This window comes from Sinocyclocheilus rhinocerous, unplaced genomic scaffold (genome assembly GCF_001515625.1).
Source record: "Sinocyclocheilus rhinocerous isolate Xijiao unplaced genomic scaffold, SAMN03320098_v1.1 scaffold2921, whole genome shotgun sequence".
Lineage (NCBI taxonomy): Eukaryota > Metazoa > Chordata > Actinopteri > Cypriniformes > Cyprinidae > Sinocyclocheilus > Sinocyclocheilus rhinocerous.
This window is the reverse complement of record NW_015655581.1, coordinates 93,777-112,278: the sequence shown is the minus strand read 5'-3', so window position 1 is coordinate 112,278 and position 18,502 is coordinate 93,777. Positions and strand designations below refer to the sequence as shown.

The following is an 18,502-nucleotide window of genomic DNA, read 5'->3' as shown; positions in this document are numbered from 1 at the left end:
GTTTTGTAAAAATCGACGCGTTTCAAAAAGGCGGGGCATAGAGGAGAAACAATAATGTACAGTATGTGGAAAATAATGTGTTTTTTTTACTTTAAACCGCATAAACACATTTCATTACACCAAATACACAAAATAATGTTCTTTTTAGCAGCATCATATGACCCCTTTAAGACACTTACCTGCTTAACTTACCTACCTGTTCTTGCTCTGTCCATGAAATAGGGTATATGTCGAACGTCACCTGACCAAACCCTGAAAACAGGTCTCATCGCTTCTGCTTGTCAGAGAACGTGTTAACAGCCGTATTAAATAATGGCGATATCTACGGACGATTAAGGTAAACTAAGCTCAGTTAAACTAGCTAGCTGTTTTTATTGTTGACGTTTTATTCCATTTTTATATCAACATAGCAAAAAACAACTAGTCTAACTAATCTAAATTTCAAGCATTATTATTATTATTAAATACAAGAAAACACAAAAAGAACAAATAAACAAATTAGCAATCGTACAAATAAAAACGAATTATTTAATTAACGATTGAAATAAACAGTGTTTTAAGATTTTCATGTATTCAGGCGCAGAAACTGTAATAAATATACATTTCAAATATAGTTACAAAAGTTATTCAGTCAAGAACAGCGAGTGAATTTTCTGTCTTTTGTTTGACTAATGTTATTATAGAGATGGCAGAAGGAATTGATTTAGTGGATTTAGTGTGTGGATTTAGTGTGCGTTAAGGGCACTGTGCTTTGGCGTTTCTAAGACATGGTACAGTCTTGCTCACTTACTTCCTGTCGCGTGCACGCACTCTCAAGTGGCCAAGACCGCAAGTGTGGGTATTTGGACAGGGCAATAGAAGAGGACTCAGTTCAGTATCACGCAGTATGAGAGGCGGCTTTCTGTGCGCACGTCTTGGATATAGTGTGAGTCTTCTTGACTTGAATGGTTTGAAGTTATATTAAAATGCACACAAAGGAATCGAAATTTAAATTTTATAACAAGTATCCGATTCTTAAGTATGCGATTTCAGAATTGGAAGCGATTTTTGATTCCCAAGCCTAGGTAAAGGTTAACATGTTAAATAAAAAGCGCTTTTTTCTTTCTATACCGAAAATGTGCCTGGAGTCCACCGTTACTATAGTACTTATGTGCATCTGATTGTCAGATAAATCGTAGTTTATCTGTCAGTCAGATGCACATAAAAATGCATGCCCTCTTATTTCAATGTTGTTGTTAATGTTGAGGTTATTTCAGCTTCATACTTTATACATATAGTTTAACTGCACTGTTAAAGAGGGCAAGCTTGCATGCACTTAAAGGGGTCATATCATGGGTATATGTCGAACGTCACCTGACCAAACCCGGAAAACAGGTCTCATCGCTTCTGCTTGTCAGAGAACGTGTTAACAGCCGTATTAAATAATGGCGATATCTACGGACGATTAAGGTAAACTAAGCTCAGTTAAACTAGCTAGCTGTTTTTATTGTTGACGTTTTATTCCATTTTTATATCTACATGTTAGTGAAAAGAATAAAAATAAAAATCTTTTAGATATCAATCCACATATGTGATGGACATTGATTATGATCATCTTTGTATCACTTTTGAAGGCATCTTGAGTAAAACAGCTTCATATTTAACGAAGCATATGCAAAACGCTTGAACCGGAAGCGATGAGACCGGTTAACAGAATACGGAAGTCTGTTGCACATAACCCCTATAACTGTGTCCTTCTATCAACCGAGTTTTCTATTTAATTAAACTGCTGAGAGTTCTGGTAATATCAATGAAATGACCCATATTAGCAGCTGTCAAAATTACAATTTAAAATCAGAGCATAGCTCATTTACATTCACTAAAATATTGAAATGTTAACGATACTGATTCAAAACGCTAACATCAGTGATTGTCTGTCAAAGTCAAGCGCAGTTTGAACGCCCCGAGTTTGAACGAATGAGTTTTGATTGGTTTTGCACCCGAGTCAGACCAGTCTGTTATTACCTGAAGCACAGTGTCCGTCAAACACCAGCTCGCCCAGTTTCTCCATCAGCATCTTTGTCTTTTTTGTACTTTTGATCAAAAGTAAATGTAACGAAGTTGAATACTTTATTTTTATTCAAATCAAGTAAAAGTACCAAATTTAATTATACTCAAGAAAGTACATGTACTCAAGTACTGTAACGAAAGTATCTGTAATTAATTAGTTACTTTCCACCTCTGACATACACACACACACATACACACACACACACACACACAAACACATAGAGAGAGAGAGAGGTTACATGAAGTAATTAAAATGTTACTTACTCGAGGTAATGCTGGATCCAGTAATTATATCTGGACTTACAGTGGAAATCGGCCGTGAAATGGTGCTGACATCTGAAAAGAAGGACATTCAAGACATGACTGAAGTGACTTTAAAACTTTGAAATACTTCGTTAAAAAAGAGTGAAGAGAAAAAGCACATTACCTGTGCAGTATCCTGAACACCAGATTTGTGGATTCACAAGTTCATAGACGTAGTAATTTCCTGGACACGCTTTCACTCTGAGGGGGTTTATCTTGTAATCACAGCAGTTACCCCAATAATTGCCACAGACCTCTCTGATCACCACTCCATCCTCTATCTGAGGGTGAGAACCGTTGAGCCACAGATTGATGTTTACATTACAGCTGTATGTACTAACACAGGTCTCTGACATCTGGATGTTCATTCCATAGTAGAAAAGCCGGTACCAGCCATTCCAGGAGAAAGATTCATCACAAACGTAATTTCCACTTTCATTGTTGGCTCTCCAGGGACGATCCAGAGACTCATAGTTGTAGCAGGGATCACTGCTGATGCTGCTGAAAGCAACTGTCATAGAGTTCGGAAAAGTTCTGTTAAAATACTGAGACCCACTTTATATTAAGTGTCATTATACAGTCTTCTAAAAATTTAAATTTGTAATTAAGATAAAGTGCACTTATTGTGCAGATACATGATGCACTGCTTATGTTTAAAAACACATGCATTTATGTACAGCTGTATGTAATGCAGTTCTGTAAGTACACTGTTGACTCATATCTTACAGCATAACGCACCCTTAAACATAATCATACCACTAAAACTGTCCCAAACCTTAACTATATTCCTCCTAATGAGCAACAAAAGTGTTTTGTAACACAACATGAACACTCTGAGAACACTGTACCTTACAATTCATCTTCTCATCTAAATTGTAACACATATTAATATATAGTGTATAAATGATCAGTTACTACAGAAAGTCACAGATGTGAGATGTAAAGTCGGAATCATAAGAAATAAGGTCTGAAATATAAATGATGAGTTTTTCTTGTTCTGTTCTGATGCAAAAACAAGCTTCTGAACATCTGGATGTTACTGGGCTTTGTTTTCATAATGGCCAACTAACTGTACAGTAAATTATCCCTGTGTATTGCAGCTGGTTTTACGAGCCCCACACAGACTGAAAAACAAATGTGTGGCACATTCAATCTGAGTAGATTATATTTTAGCAATAGTGATTTTAACCTTTAATCAGTCAGTTGTGCAGCCTTAAATCCTAACTTTGAGGTGAAGATATTTTTGTCCTGTTATCTAAAAACACATTTTCTGTCAAAAACAAAACATACTTTCTGAATCTGCATGCATCATGAAATGTACTGAACACAAAACTGTTTGGGATTTGTGCATTTCATAAATGTCATAAATAAACACATTATGCTTGGCTTGTCAAATAAAATTTTGTCTCAATACAATAAAAAATGATGAAATTGAAAGTGGGGTCTGATGTGAATAGTGACGTGTAGGACTGCTAAAATATGATCAAGTTTCAAGGTTTCATATCAAGAGATAGGTATCTTTCACTGAATTATTCCTATTACACTTCTTTTATTCAGGAAAAACAAGTTTTGTCATGTAGTTGAACCTTCACATACTTCACAAACGATTCCATTACACAAAATGGAACAAATTCTCTTCATATCTATTTACAGATCTGTATATGCTTGATTAGCTGTTTGTGACACAATAAGGTATACAAACTTATATATTAATTTTTAATTACAGGACGGCATTAGTGAAAGTTAAATTTTACACAATGTTTGGATTTATGTGTTCAGCACAATGTCTGGGTTAATCTGGAATTTGTTGAAAAGTGAAATATGTATAAGAAAAACCTTAAAGTGTCACGGAACCCCTGTGTTTTAGTACAGGTCAATTATACCTCAGATTTAAAAAAAAAAACAACAACTCAAGAAAGCTTTGGAAAAGTGGGAGTCTAGAGGGAGGGAAGTGGGGAGAAAACCAATAAAACACAGATCTACAGCACACGCATTATACAGAATAATGAATATTAAAGTATCAGTGGATAAACTACAGTTGGGTTCTTTTTGCTGTATTTTAAAAATATGACAACAAACTTCCCAGCGCCTTATCATTAGAGATTAATAACAACAATCATGGACAAATCAAACAGGTTTTGATAAACCATTCTTAAGATATATCATCAAATTAGTATTTTATCTGTCCATCAGTTATTGGTCTGTATGAAAAATGAGGAAGAACATTTTTTAAAAGATATTTCATAATATCTTTATGACATTTACCAGCACTAAAGCTTACAGACTCTGATCAAACAACATATTTTAGTTTAATGCCCTTAAGCAGGGAGAATACAGGCATATTTACAGTACATTTCTTTTCATTCTATTTTTTTAATTTCTGGATAATCCATTGTGTCATCACGTTCACAATCAGATGTACAGCTGTATCAGTGCTATGATCTGCACAACATATATTTTATTTGTAAAAGATGAGTTGGAATGTTGTCGCTGATTTTATGAGCACAACACGCACTGAAAAACAAATGTGTGGCATCTGGACAGATTACATTTTTCAACTGCATCAGTCAATTGTCTTAATCAATCAATCAAAAGCCTTAACCTAACTTTTTGAGGTGAAGAAAATATTTATTTAATTAATATTTATCTAAAACACTTTTTTGTCAAAACAAAAATTAATGCGTTGAAATTTGTTTTTTTCAATAAGTAATATTTAAAATACAGCCTATTTTGTTTTGGCAATGTAGACGATTAAGTACATAGATACGATTATTATTATGATTATAACTAATGTTAATCACTGATGGTCTGCTGAATCTGCATGCATCATGAAATGGACTGAACATGAAAGTAGTGAGTGTTGGGGATTTCATTTCATAAATGTCACAAATTCCAAAGACATTTAGCTTGGTTTATCTGATAAAACTTTGTTTCAATAAAAATAATGAAATTAAAAGTGCAAAAAAAAAAAAAAATTGTGTTGGATTGCTAAAATGTGAGAACCTTTCATATCGATATCACTAAATTATTCATATTAAATGTATTTAATTTTTTATATAAAGCTAAGGATGGAAAGATTAGATAAAGTAATATATATATATATACATACACACACACAGACAATATTGTACCTGAAGTTTGTCCATTGATCATTTCACCTGTTAAATACACAGTATAAACATAATGAATTAATATTGAATGTTCACCTACTTACAATATCATTGTAAAGCACATGACAAATAAAACTCTCACCATTAATCAGCAGCAGTAGAGACACACACAGTGAGATCAGAAACCTCATTGTGACCAACGGCAACTCCTGCACCTGCACACATATACGATACTTAAATAAAATGCCAATTTTACAAAATATAAGAAACAGCCAAACTCATTAGAGCCCAATGTGATGAAATGAAGAGAAATAACTTTACCTGAGGTCAAATTCTGCTGCAGAGCAAACTCGGGGATATTCTCTCTTCAGCAGCTGAATACAGTGATGATGATCTGCAGCTCTCACGATCTTATCAGTGCCTTTAATAACTGTGGGTGGGCCTGTACTGGAGCCAGAAATATTTTCTCTACACTAACTTAAATCATTTTCTCATGTGACATGAAGATATTTATTTGAACGGATCGCTTCCTTGTGTGCATCTGCTTTTAGAAATTCCTTCACTCTGTACAGATAGATGTGAATGTAGATGGAATGATGATGAGCAACTTTTTCCAAAGCAGCTTTACAAAAACAGTAAAACAAACCCTCCAGTGAGTGAGCTAAAGGTGACTGGAAAGATTCATGCTAATTAATTTAATAATCTGTTAATGAATTCTGTGTGTAAATCATGTTTAACCAATGACATTAAAAGCTTCAGTTCATCCTAAGACCACTGGAAGCACACAGGTGATCAAGTAATATGGAGTTTATGAGATGTGCAAACTAACAAGATCATAACATAGCAGGTTAATAAGTAAATTAAATGAGTCACATCATGCAAACAACTGATGTCAGTGTTGTGGCTCTAACAGGGAGAAGGGTCTGGCAGCAGACATGCACTTGCAATCTCAGACACCTGCGCTTCTGCAAGTGACGTCAGTTGCAATTTTTATTTATTTTTTAATTTTTTAATTTTTATTGAATCTCTTTGAATTTTACAACAGTAGCTAGGTGGTGAAGACAAGAAAAAAAGACAAAATTACAATGTCACTTGCAATCGCCACCTGCACTCTCCGCTAACTGCGACGTCACTTGCAATCGACACAAATGGTGCGTGTTGCCAATGGAGACGAGATGCTGTGGTGGTTAAACGATTAAAACTAATTTAGTACCATAACGTACAGGGTCCTGCAAGACACCTGCAGGAGAAAAAGACAAGACCCACAAATCCGTGGCCACAGAACAGCAGAATATGAACACAATGCGCAAAGTCTCCCGTTAAGCGTTTTCCTCCCGTAGAAAGCCATAAACACTTAAAGGGATAGTTCACCCAAAAATGAAATTGGCCCATGATTTACTCACCCTCAAGCCATCCTAGGTGTATATGACTTTCTTCTTTCAGATGGATCCATTCGGAGTTATATTAAAAATTGTCCTGGCTCTTCCAAGCTTTATAATGGCAGTGGGTGGGTGTTTCTGTTCAACAGTCCAAAAGAAGTCCTATAAAGTGCATCCATCCGTAATAAAAAAAGTGTCCCACACGGCTCCGGGGTCGTAATAAAGGCCTCCTGTAGCGAATCTATGCTTTTTTGTAAGAAAAATATGATTCAATTCCTCCGTCCTCGCGTCTTTTCCTTGCGTCCTTCCCTCGCATCCTGAAGGGGTGGAGCTAAGACGCGAGGAAAGGAATCGAGGATGCACAAATAAGAATTGAGAAGCACCCCAAGTGAAATGATATATCCTCGCTCCCTTTAGCGTCACTTCAAAGCATCATCAGCTGCGCTAAAGGGATCTGCCCTTATGTTGTTAAAGTTTGTTATTTAAGACATTCATAATAAATATTAATAAAGCAAGATTCCCTGTTTTAAATATATGACATGTATGGTTATTTAAACTGCAAAGGTAAAATGTAAATTAAAATTATTACAACAGATGTGAAGGGGGAGGAGAATTTAATCGTGCATCAGTTTTTTCGATGAAAAACACTTCCGCAAAGGATACACCTGTGTATCCTCGCTCATGACTCCTCAGGAAGCCTCCTCACTCCTCTATCCTCGCCTCCTCGCGGTGCGGCTGAGCGCGATCGGTTTCCGGGTCATAGGATGGAGGACGGAGGAGCGAGGAAATGAGGAGGGATACTGAGAAGCACCTCATCGGTGCGTTCCAAATGGCATATATCGCCCTCCGAAGGGCACTTCGGAGTGAAAACAATCATGGCCGCCATATTGAAGGGTCGTTCCAAACCGAAGTGCTCAAAACTGGCCACTTCAAAGGGCCCTATGGAATGAAGGATTTCGAAAGGGTACAATTGATGGACACTTCAGGCCCCCACGATTCTTTGCACAGGGAAGTTGTTTGGCGTCACAGAGTTCAACTTCACCTATAAATGTATGTATAGACGATTCAACCAGTGTACAAAATGTGCGACGAAGGCCCCTCCTTGATCGTCTCGTTAAGGTGACGCAGAAGTGCATTCCAAAAAAATGCTGCGTCCCAATGTACCACTTATACTACGCCCTTAAAGTATGTACTCTTTTGGTGAAGAAAAAGTACACACTTTTGAGTGTGTAGTAGAAGAGTAGGCAAGCTTTGGGACATAGTATAACGTCATACAATTGCGTCTTTAACGGAGCGCTCTGTCGCATAATTACACGCATCCTGTCACTGTAAACTGGCCTGTCAATCATCTTGTCACAGTTAACATCCTCCACATTGCATTTCATTTAACTTTCTACCGTATCGGAGAGAAATGAAGTAGCACGTTGATCTGCCAGCCGTGGGTCTTTATTCTGCTCATATTTTTTTGCATAATGATGCATTTAAAAGTTAATGGCCAAACTGATGTTTATAAAAGTTCACGTTGTTGTAGATGAAATATCCTAACACAGATAACATTGAATACAATTTTTTACCATGTTATTGACTCCCTTTTGCAGCCAGTCGATGAATTACAGTTTAAGTCACTTCCTTGTTGGCTTCACGAGAGAGAGCGGGAGGTTGCCCCTTGGTCGCGCTCATCCGCCATGTTTGTAGTTTTTTATTCGTGTTTGTAGTTCTGAACAGAATCATGTCAAAGCGCAATGGATTGTGGGTGATATTAGCCATCAGAGTGTGCACGGATCCAAACTTCACAAATCTACCTGAAATAGTAGACCATCCGGGGACTTCTGGCATACTCTTTTCAACATACTATGCTTTGGGACACACTTATTCTAATCTCACATACTATTTAGGATGGATAGTATGAACATTGGGACACAGGGAACACATGCAAAGGAAGTGCATCCATCACATTTTCGACACCTCATGTACTTTCTCCCTGTGTTGTGGGGCCAGTGGTTCAAGTTGTCAAATCTGGCAGCCTCACATATTGCAGAGCCCAACACATGCCCCTGTGGCCTCATCCCATGGTGCTGGAGGAGACAACCAGCCTCCCCTACACCCTTCAACCCTTCGAAGCTCTCACTCTGGAGGGTAAACCCTTTGAAGGGGTTAGGGCATAGGGATGAGCCCTTCCGAATGGAACGCAGGGATTGTCTGCAGTCAGACCCTAATGCCAACAGGAGGAAACCTCTCTGAGATAAAGGTAAGTGCTGCCACCTGCTGGACAGAGAGAACTGCAACATGATCCAAAGCCAGATTTCTTTTCTTCTGCGGAACATAAAATACATTTAAATGGTTTTTCGTGTTTTTCAATACATTAGCAGTTTATTTAGTGATGTCAAGCCCCAGCAAACAAATAAACAAATAAAAGTAAATATAATGTGTGTGTGTGTGTGTGTGTGTGTGTATATATATATATATATATATGCTTTTTACTCACCCTCATGTTGTTCCAATGCCGTCTGACTTTGTTACTTCATTAATTTATTAATTTTTGTGAATTGCATTGTTACTTTATTTGTTTATGCTACATTTTAATTTAAGTATTACATTAAAATTACATTTTTGGCATATTATTCTTATCCATTAGTTTTTGTCTTTTTAACTAATTTTATTTAATTAATTTATTCCTTTTTGTGAATTGTATCATTTTATTTGTTTATGCTGACTTTAATTTAATTGAATCAAATAGTTTAATTATTATATATATTTATTTGGCATATTATCTGTATCTGTTAATTTTTAGTTTTTAATTAATCTCGTTTGACAAATGTTACTTCATTAATTTATTTATCGCTATTTTACTGTATTTGTTAATGCTGCATTATGTGCGTGTGTGTGTATGTTTATGTGTGTATATATTTATATTTATTACATATATTAATATTATATATTTAATTATTAAATAAAATTTAAATGCAGCATAAACAAATACAGTAACAATATATTATTTAAATAATTGAAACAATAATTAAAACATTTAATTTAATAATTTAATTGAAATAATATTTTACTTTAATATTATTTTTACTCAGTCATGTTGTTCCAATCACAGGAAAACATGCTGCTATTTACACTACAATACAAGTTAAAATGGGACAGAAAACACCATAAAAGCAAACATGAAAAGCATCTATATGAATTGTGTGCTACATTCAAAGTCTTTTGAAGTCATAAAATAGCCTTGTATTGTATGAACATCTTGCAGAATAAATGTAGCACTACATCAAAACAGTATACTTCAATTTATTTGGTCAGTAAAATCAACGTATCATCTTCATTTCAAGTGAAAGAGGAGAGCAACATTCTCTCGCACGCTCATCTCAATCACAGACACACTTACATTCACGAGCATTCAGCGAAAGCAAGTCAAAGGTGAATGATTCTGGTTAAAATCACTGAATCATAAACAAATCAGTGCATAAGTACAACTGTGAATATTATTATATGTTAAGGTCAAATAAATGAATTTCCCACATGTTCATTACAGTTACATGTGCTCATCTCTACTGTGTGCTGTATTAATATTGTACTCAGATAATAGGATTGTTGTTAGCAAATTCAAAGAAGTCTTCTGTCTCCTATTTGCTTTAAACTACACCAAAACTCTGTTCCGAACCCCAGTGAGCTGCCTATCTAGACAGCATTTTAAGACATCATAATAATTATGCTACCTTCAAGATACTTTCATTTGGTCAAAATGTTAAAGGCAATCCCATAATGCATTGCAAACTCTATTGGAATTGATTGTCTTCTGTGTGCATCACATGAAGAGCACTATTTGTATGACGAACGGAGTTGTGGCTTAACAAAATTAGTCTCACCCAAGTTCACCCAAAAATGAAAATTCTATCATTTACTCATTCTCTTTCTTCAACTGAGCACAAACGAAGATATTTTGAATAATGCTGTTGAACAAACAGTTGACGGTAGCCATTGACTTCCATAGTATGGAGAAAAAAATACTATGGAAGTCAATGGCTACCGTCAACTGTTTGATTACAAACATTCTTTAAATATCTTTTTTTTGTGTTCAACATTTGTTTTCTTGTCGAATACCCCGTTTCTTTCATAAATGCATCATATTATGCAAGTAAAATGGATCGTGAGCCGAGTTTCATGTTAACTTTAATTCTAATGCCTTCATGCACCAGTTTAACGCATGTATACAATTTGGAAACATTTGGAAAAGCATGACCGTCGTCATGTCAGTGTCAATCTTCCCTTGTCTTCTGCTCTTCATCCTCATCATCCTCTTCCTCCGTCACTGGATTCCCACCAGGTCAGTGATGGGTGGCGCAAACACCATCAGCTCCTGATATTTGTGGAAGAACAGACGCAGACGGGAGACGTAACCGTCCTCCAGATACGGCAACTTCTTCTCCTTCAGATACCGAGACACTATAGGCTTCACCTGAGACAATAAACACATGCATATTCATTATTACGATTCATTTACTATTAGATATATTTACTTGCCATATTATCTTTATCAATTTGTTTATCATTTTTAATGAATTTTGTTTGAATAATGTTGCTTCATTAATTTATTCATTTTTTTGTGAATTGTATTGTTAATATTGTTACTTTGTTTATCCTGCATTTTAATTTAATTTAAACAATTTGCTTTACATTAAATAATTTTTTTTACTTATACATATTTATTGGCTGTATTTATCCTTGCCATTTTAATGAATCTTGACTAATGTTAGTTCATTAATTTATTCCTTTTTTGTGAATCATATTGTTACTTGATTTGTTAATGCTGCATTTTAATTTAATTAAATATTAAATTATTAATTATTTTAAATTATTATAAAAAATGTTACTTTATTTTTTTATGTTGCATTTTAATCTAAATATTGAGTTAAGTTATTAATAACGTGTACATTAAATTGCATTTTTTTGGGGGGGGCATATCCTTATCCATTAGTATAATTATTAAATTTAATTATTACTTTTTGTGAATTCTATTAATACTTTATTTGTTAAGGCTGCATTTTAAGTTAATTTAATAAATGATTTTAAATTATTTTAAATATTTAATTATTTACATTATTAAACAATTGAATATTGTCTATGTAATATTACATTTTTAAATTATATTATTAAATATTAATATTATAATTATATATTATAAATTATTAAATTAAATTACTTGTTACATGTTCCCTATGTCTTGTCTGGACTTTTATGTTGAAGTGTTTCCTGTGCTTTGTTTGTAGTCTGTTTGTTTATCGGTTCCTCTTGATTAGTCTCCCCAGGTGTGTCTTGTTATCTCGTTAAGCTCGTTAGCCCCCCATGTAAATATATATCCCTTGTATTTCACTTATCCTTTGTCAGTCATTGTTTCCTGTAATGCTCTTGTTCTTTTCTCATTCTTGTTTGGTTTCATTTATTAAATACCCTGCTCCTAGATCCACGTTTCTGCCTGCACATTACATTATTCAATTAAAATGCAGCATAAACATTTAGGAAAAAAATAACATGTCAATATTAAAATAATAAATTAATTAAAACAATTAAAATGATTTTATTGATTAATTTAATTGAAATATTAAAAAATTACATGATTAAATGACAAATCAATTATTTACATGATTTAATCATTTAATTTTTGCTGAATTTTTTTTAATATACTGCAGTTTGAGAAACCCTTTGTTCCATGTCCGTATAAGCTGTGGCTGTCAGTATGAACGCTCACCTTCAGGCACATGTTGTCAGACAGGAATGGGAAGAGGTGATGCTCTACGTGGCAGCTGATGAGGGAATGGCCGAAGGTCCAGTCCAGCAGCGGGTTTCGGGGAAGGTTCAGGACTCCGTGTGTCATCTGGTAGATGCGTTTGGGCCGGTGAGTGGCAGAAAACATTGACAGGCCGATGTGCTGCGAAAGGGGAGACACAGAAACCAACTATAAAAAAAGAAAACTGCAACTACAACTCTATAGTAACAATGAAATGCTGAGACAGAGAAGATTATGGCGCCTTTAAGAGATTCAACCTTTAGTTCAGTGTGTGTGTGTTTTATCTTTAAGTGGGATGAAACACGTTCAGCGGCCCGAGAGACGCCACTGACACCACAGGGGGCCCAAACTAGACAAAACTTATAGCACATAGCACATACAAGCATTTATCACACACACATACTGTAACACACTGCAGCTATGAACAGAGCAACACAGCATTCACTCCTAAACAAAGGTCTCACACATCGCTGTGGGTCTCAGAGCCGACGGCTGCCCTTTAAAAAGCTTTAAACCAGCAAAAAATACCTCAGAGGATCAGCACAATACAAAAGTACATTCTCCCTTTGCTCTGCCTGGGAAAATCATGCGTGAATTGTTCTCCACCGTTTTATGTTTTTCTACAAACGAACCCTGTGAACCTCCGCGAGCAGGAGAGGAGAACAAAGCCGCATTGAGCAGGTCTCGCGGGAAAGGATGGAGAGACACACACAGACAGGGATGGATTGATGCAGACTTTAGCCGAATAGCTTCGAAAGCTCACGCTCAGAATTATTACTCTTATGAACCAGAGAGAGACGACAGAATAATGTAGTGCTGAAGTGTTACTGTACGGTGAGAGAGTTTGTTGGTGGAGTGTGTGGTGCACTGGTTAAAGCTCAGGACCAAAGAAATACTACCGCCACTGTACCTTAACTCAACTGTTTTTATATTTTCTGAAGACAAGCAGTGTAAAAACAACTATAGCATGGAAAACCAACTGTTTTTATATAATGTGAAGAAAAGTGGTATACATAATTTAATTTATATTTTCTGAGCATGTAAAAAACACTATAACAATAAAAAAAACTACTATATTTATAATACTATAATTTATATTTTCTGAGCATGTAAAAAACTATATTTTTATATTTTCTGAAGATAAGCAGTGTAAAAAATGTACCCTATATTTTCTGATCATGCAAAAAAACAAAGTCATGCAAAACCAATTGGAATGATTCAATCTTATCTTTTCTGAAGATAAGTCATATAAACAATTTAATTTTCATTTTCTGAGCATGCACAAACAACTAAATTTTTATATTTTCTGAAGATACGTAGTGTAAATAATATGATTGATATTTTCTGAGCATGCAAAAACAACTACATCATGCAAACAACTGTTTATATTTTCTGATGATAAGTAGTGTAAATAATTACATTTATATTTTCCGAGCATGGAAAAACAACTACAGCATACAAAACAACTATTTTTTATATATTTTCTAAAGATAAGCGATATTCTCGATTTCATTTTCTGAGCATGCAAAAACAACTATAACATGTAAAAACAACTATATATTTTTGCTTATAAGTGGTAGAAATTATATAATTTATATTTACTGAGAATGTCAAAAACAGTCATAGCATGCAAAAACTATATTTGATATTTTCCTGAAGATAATTGGTGTAAATAATTGAAGTAAATTTTCTGAGCATGCAAAAACAACTAAACAAACAAAAACAGTTGGGCTACTGTTGTGTGATGCTATGGTTGAATATCTAAAACAATTGTAGAAAGCATGCAATTCCAAAAAAGAATCAAAATCAGGTGCACAACCAAAAAATATATATCATAGTCATATATCAAAATGCAGCTTGCATTTTTCTATGATGGTATATCTCACCTGAAATATGTTGACGTGTATGTACGGCAGGGAGAACATGGCTCTGCACAGAAGCATGACCACCAGAGCAGAGCTGCACGACAGTCCTGACACACACCTGAGCAGGTAATACTGAGAAAAAAACCCCAGACACACACACAGGACGGTGCGCAGGATCTGGAGCGGAGACTGACCCTTCAGCTGACCTGAAACACAAGAGAGAATATGCTAGAGGTTTCACTGATGATGAAGCTGGTACCAGCACATACACTCAAAGGTCAAATGTAAATATATGTAAATGTCCATCAGCTCAGAGTTAAATGAACTCGGTTGTTGTGGTGTCCTAAGCAAAAATGTAATTTTATATCCTCAGTAAAAGAGCGTGAAACAACAATCACTGCTAATCAAAACAAAAGGATCACGTAAGATTTATCACTTGTGGCTTTATCTTATAATAACTGGTTAGGATGCACTGAGAAGCTGTGACTGTCGGGACCGAAAAGGGCCTCACCGATGGCGACGATGGGTGTGATGATGGGGACGGCCAGCGGCGCGATGAACAGGTAGACGGATCGAGGAAGGAAGGGGATTTTCCAGGTGCTGGAGTCTCCCAGACCGATCACATTAGTGTGAGCGTGATGCATCTTCACGTGAGCCTGAACGCCGGCCCGCGCAGAGAACGAGCCGCACACCTGAGAAACGCCAGAGATGAGCAGCAGCATTCATATGATGCATGCAGGGGTACAAAAGAGACCACATTTCATCAAAATCTGTTCTCATTTAAGAGTTTTTGGATTTTGAAGATGATGATGTAAAATGAAGAATTGTGCACCAGTTCTAGGTGACTTATCAAATGTAAGTACATAAGTGTCATTGATCATGTGACTCTTTGTACAGACAGTCAAATGTTCTTGCTTTCACTGAAGCTCAAGATGTACTTTGGAACACCTCAAATCATGATGGATTTTAATTTAATGTAATGATTGAATAATTTTTGTATTTAAATATTAAATCATTGAATTAAAATACTAGATTTAATTAAATTAAATAAATAAAAACTGCTTATACAATTATAAAGTTGAATAATTCTTTGGGGGCCCACTGTATATGAGTGTACAGACTGTTACCATAGAATATGATCAGCATTATGACTTTTGCATTCTTGAGAGGATGAAAACTGTAAATTAATCTAAATCCTCTTAATCCATTAAGTTAATTCATGAAGAATTAATCAGCTAAATTCTTTCCATTCTTTTGCATTTTCATATGGCAGAGAATTAACTGCATGTGAAACACACTGCGCTTTAAACATCAGTACAAAACCCCCTGATGACCCAAAACACATGGAATTAAAGAAAAAATGGAAACTAAAATGAAATTAAGGTAAAAACGGAAAGTACTGTGGGAGTCTCAAGACCCAGACATGGCAAAACCATGGTTCTTTTGGTGCTTTTTCATGTAATATATTATTTTACTATTTATAGATTTCCCAATAGATTCACAATGTTTAATAATTTCACATCGCCAGCAAATCTCACTTCGATGAAGAAGACGGCCCAGAAGTCGGCCCAGGCCGGAGACTCGCTGAGCGCGCCGTGACTGGCCAGGTGTGTCCCTTTAACGGTGATGACAGCGTGAGCCACGCCCATTATCAGAACACCTGACAGGAAATACAGCGGCTGAGACGAACCCAACAACAGGAACCCTGCAGACACAAGAACAGCATCACTGTAACAGTGCAGAGGTGCGGAGCTCGACAAAGCAGGGACATCTAGATGACATTTATGCTCCATAAGCAAAGCTATGACACAAAAGGCTTGCATTATGTAACTATTAACAAGTTTAGAAATGAGTTGAGAAAACACTATACAAAATTTTGAAGTAGAAACTATTTTTACTCAGAGATTGCTAGTACATTTCAAAATTAATTACAGATAAATATCAAGTAACACATTGAATTCAACTGAAATTTTGATGTAGAAAGACTGAAGTAGTTTTTTCTTCTCTAGTAAACTTTTAAATTAAGGGTACGTTTATATGAAAACAGAAAAGTTTTTCCTTTGCATTTTGCGTACAGACAACAACGTTGTCAAAACGATCACTGTTCACGGATCTGTTAAAGTGACTAAAAACACTGTATTATGCATGCCAGGCCAGTTGATAGTGATGTCGCTTTGTAAAGAAATACAAAGTAATACACATTTTTATAGACCGAACACGTAATATGACGTCACCTTTTTCACAAATTGACGTTTTCAGAGTTTACACGGAGATGATAACGGTGTCGATTTCAAAAACGTGCACTTTGAAACCCATTTTTAGGCCCCCAAAATGCCACTGAAGTGTACACGAAACACGTAAAAAGTTTAAAAACGTTTTTAAGTTGAAAACAGTGTCGCGTAAACGCCCCCTAAAGGTAGATTTTATATATTTAAAATAATAGAAAAGTTTTGCATTCATTGAATATTTTTTATAGTGAATTTGGATACAGTGAATTTTGGCGTCTGCTAAATGAATAAATGCAAGTAACTTTGAATTCATGTTTCATTTGGTATCTTTTTAAAACTAAATTATGTATTTTGATGGGAATGTCTGGAGAATTATGCTTCCAAACGGGGGAAGTTTGAGAGTGTGATTATCTGATTTATTGTAATATTTTTGGGCATTATTATGTATTATTCGTAATGTCGGATATTGTTTGGTGACACAGTAAACTCATTTCTCTCATGGGACACAATAAAAAGTGAGCTTAAACTTAAGCAACTATAGTACTATAATCACATATTTATATGAAAACATATTAAAACAAAATATCATGCCTTTTTAAGATATATTTGGTGTCGTTTGCTCTGTTAAATATTTTTTCACCCAAAGACTGGAGAAAATGCTACAAACTTTCAAAAATATGATGCTAATAATTAAATTATGCCATGTCCTGTTGTTTTGGCTAGTATAATACAGCATTCAATGATCTTTTTCTAATAACGTAGCAGTCTTGACCCCCATCATTGGTTTCTCTCTGAAAGACGAGTAAGTGGCTTGAGTGCTGCAGGAAACTGGATCTGCCCAATGGGAGGGAAGCACCCAGATCGAACTGGTCGCCATGACAACCACCGCCACAGGAGCGCCTCGGTAATTTGGATATTAAAGGGATAGTTCACTCAGAAATGAAAATCCTGTCATCATTTACTCACTTGTTCCAAACCTGTATGAGTTTCTTTCTTCTATTGAACGGTAAAAAAATATATTTTGAAGAATGTTGGTAACCAAACAGTTTCTGGTTTCAACTGCCTGGTCTTCATTCTTTTGTTTTCAGCAGAAGAAAGTCATTCATAAAGGTTTGAAACAAGCGACTAAATGACGACAGAATTTTCATTTTTGGGTGAACTATCCCTTTAAGCCAATGTCGGAAAGCTTAAAAAGCTTTACTATAAAGAAGCTGATTTGTTTGGATTGAAAGTCAAAGAACATTTGGCACCTAACTGAAGCTGTTGGTTTTTGTGTCAGTGTTAAAGCAAAGTTTCACCCAATAACCGGCTGGCACACAGTCACACCCCTAGACTGCATGACTAAACAAATCAACAATTTGTTTTAAATCCACATTATCCAAAACACTCTCCATTAATAACATTACACACCTTTATACACTCATCCAGGCCGTTGTACACACACTTGTACACAATTATGTGTTGGAATGAAAACACTCACAACATAAAAACACAGATTGTTCCCTGGACTCCGAGCATCTATCAAAATGCAAATATTTTCAGGCTATAGCAAAATACAAATTCGTATTCAGTTGTTAATTTCCCCACACACCACAAACTATTTATAAAATGTTTATGTTGCTTACATCATTAAAAAAATAATAAATAGTATATTAGTATATAAAACAGATTATTGGATTTTTTTTTGCAAGAAAATACTACTTCAGTCTTTCTACTTAAATTCTTCACATTTATTTTGTCATTGTGAATTTCTGAATGAAAACTATTTGAAAGTTGAAAT

The 18,502-nt window shown here is 35.3% G+C and overlaps 2 protein-coding genes across 2 annotated transcripts in view; both read right to left on the bottom strand.

The window, feature by feature from the left end:
• LOC107718683 (uncharacterized) overlaps window positions 1-9,332 on the bottom strand; it is a 19,057-nt gene extending 9,725 nt beyond the window's left edge. Inside the window, exons 1-6 of the mRNA XM_016525874.1 lie at window positions 9,327-9,332; window positions 9,053-9,154; window positions 5,605-5,677; window positions 5,484-5,510; window positions 2,477-2,863; window positions 2,314-2,385 (exon numbers count right to left, since the gene is read on the bottom strand). Coding sequence (XP_016381360.1) covers window positions 2,314-2,385; window positions 2,477-2,863; window positions 5,484-5,510; window positions 5,605-5,677; window positions 9,053-9,154; window positions 9,327-9,332 — 667 coding nt within the window. The remainder of the gene's footprint in view (window positions 1-2,313; window positions 2,386-2,476; window positions 2,864-5,483; window positions 5,511-5,604; window positions 5,678-9,052; window positions 9,155-9,326) is intronic.
• A 1,595-nt stretch (window positions 9,333-10,927) lies between these two features.
• The window catches only part of LOC107718689 (fatty acid desaturase 6-like), an 8,307-nt gene continuing 732 nt past the window's right edge, over window positions 10,928-18,502 (bottom strand). Inside the window, exons 2-6 of the mRNA XM_016525879.1 lie at window positions 16,033-16,199; window positions 15,006-15,186; window positions 14,516-14,700; window positions 12,591-12,770; window positions 10,928-11,300 (exon numbers count right to left, since the gene is read on the bottom strand). Of these exons, the coding sequence (XP_016381365.1) occupies window positions 11,151-11,300; window positions 12,591-12,770; window positions 14,516-14,700; window positions 15,006-15,186; window positions 16,033-16,199 (863 nt within the window). The 3' untranslated portion in view covers window positions 10,928-11,150. The remainder of the gene's footprint in view (window positions 11,301-12,590; window positions 12,771-14,515; window positions 14,701-15,005; window positions 15,187-16,032; window positions 16,200-18,502) is intronic.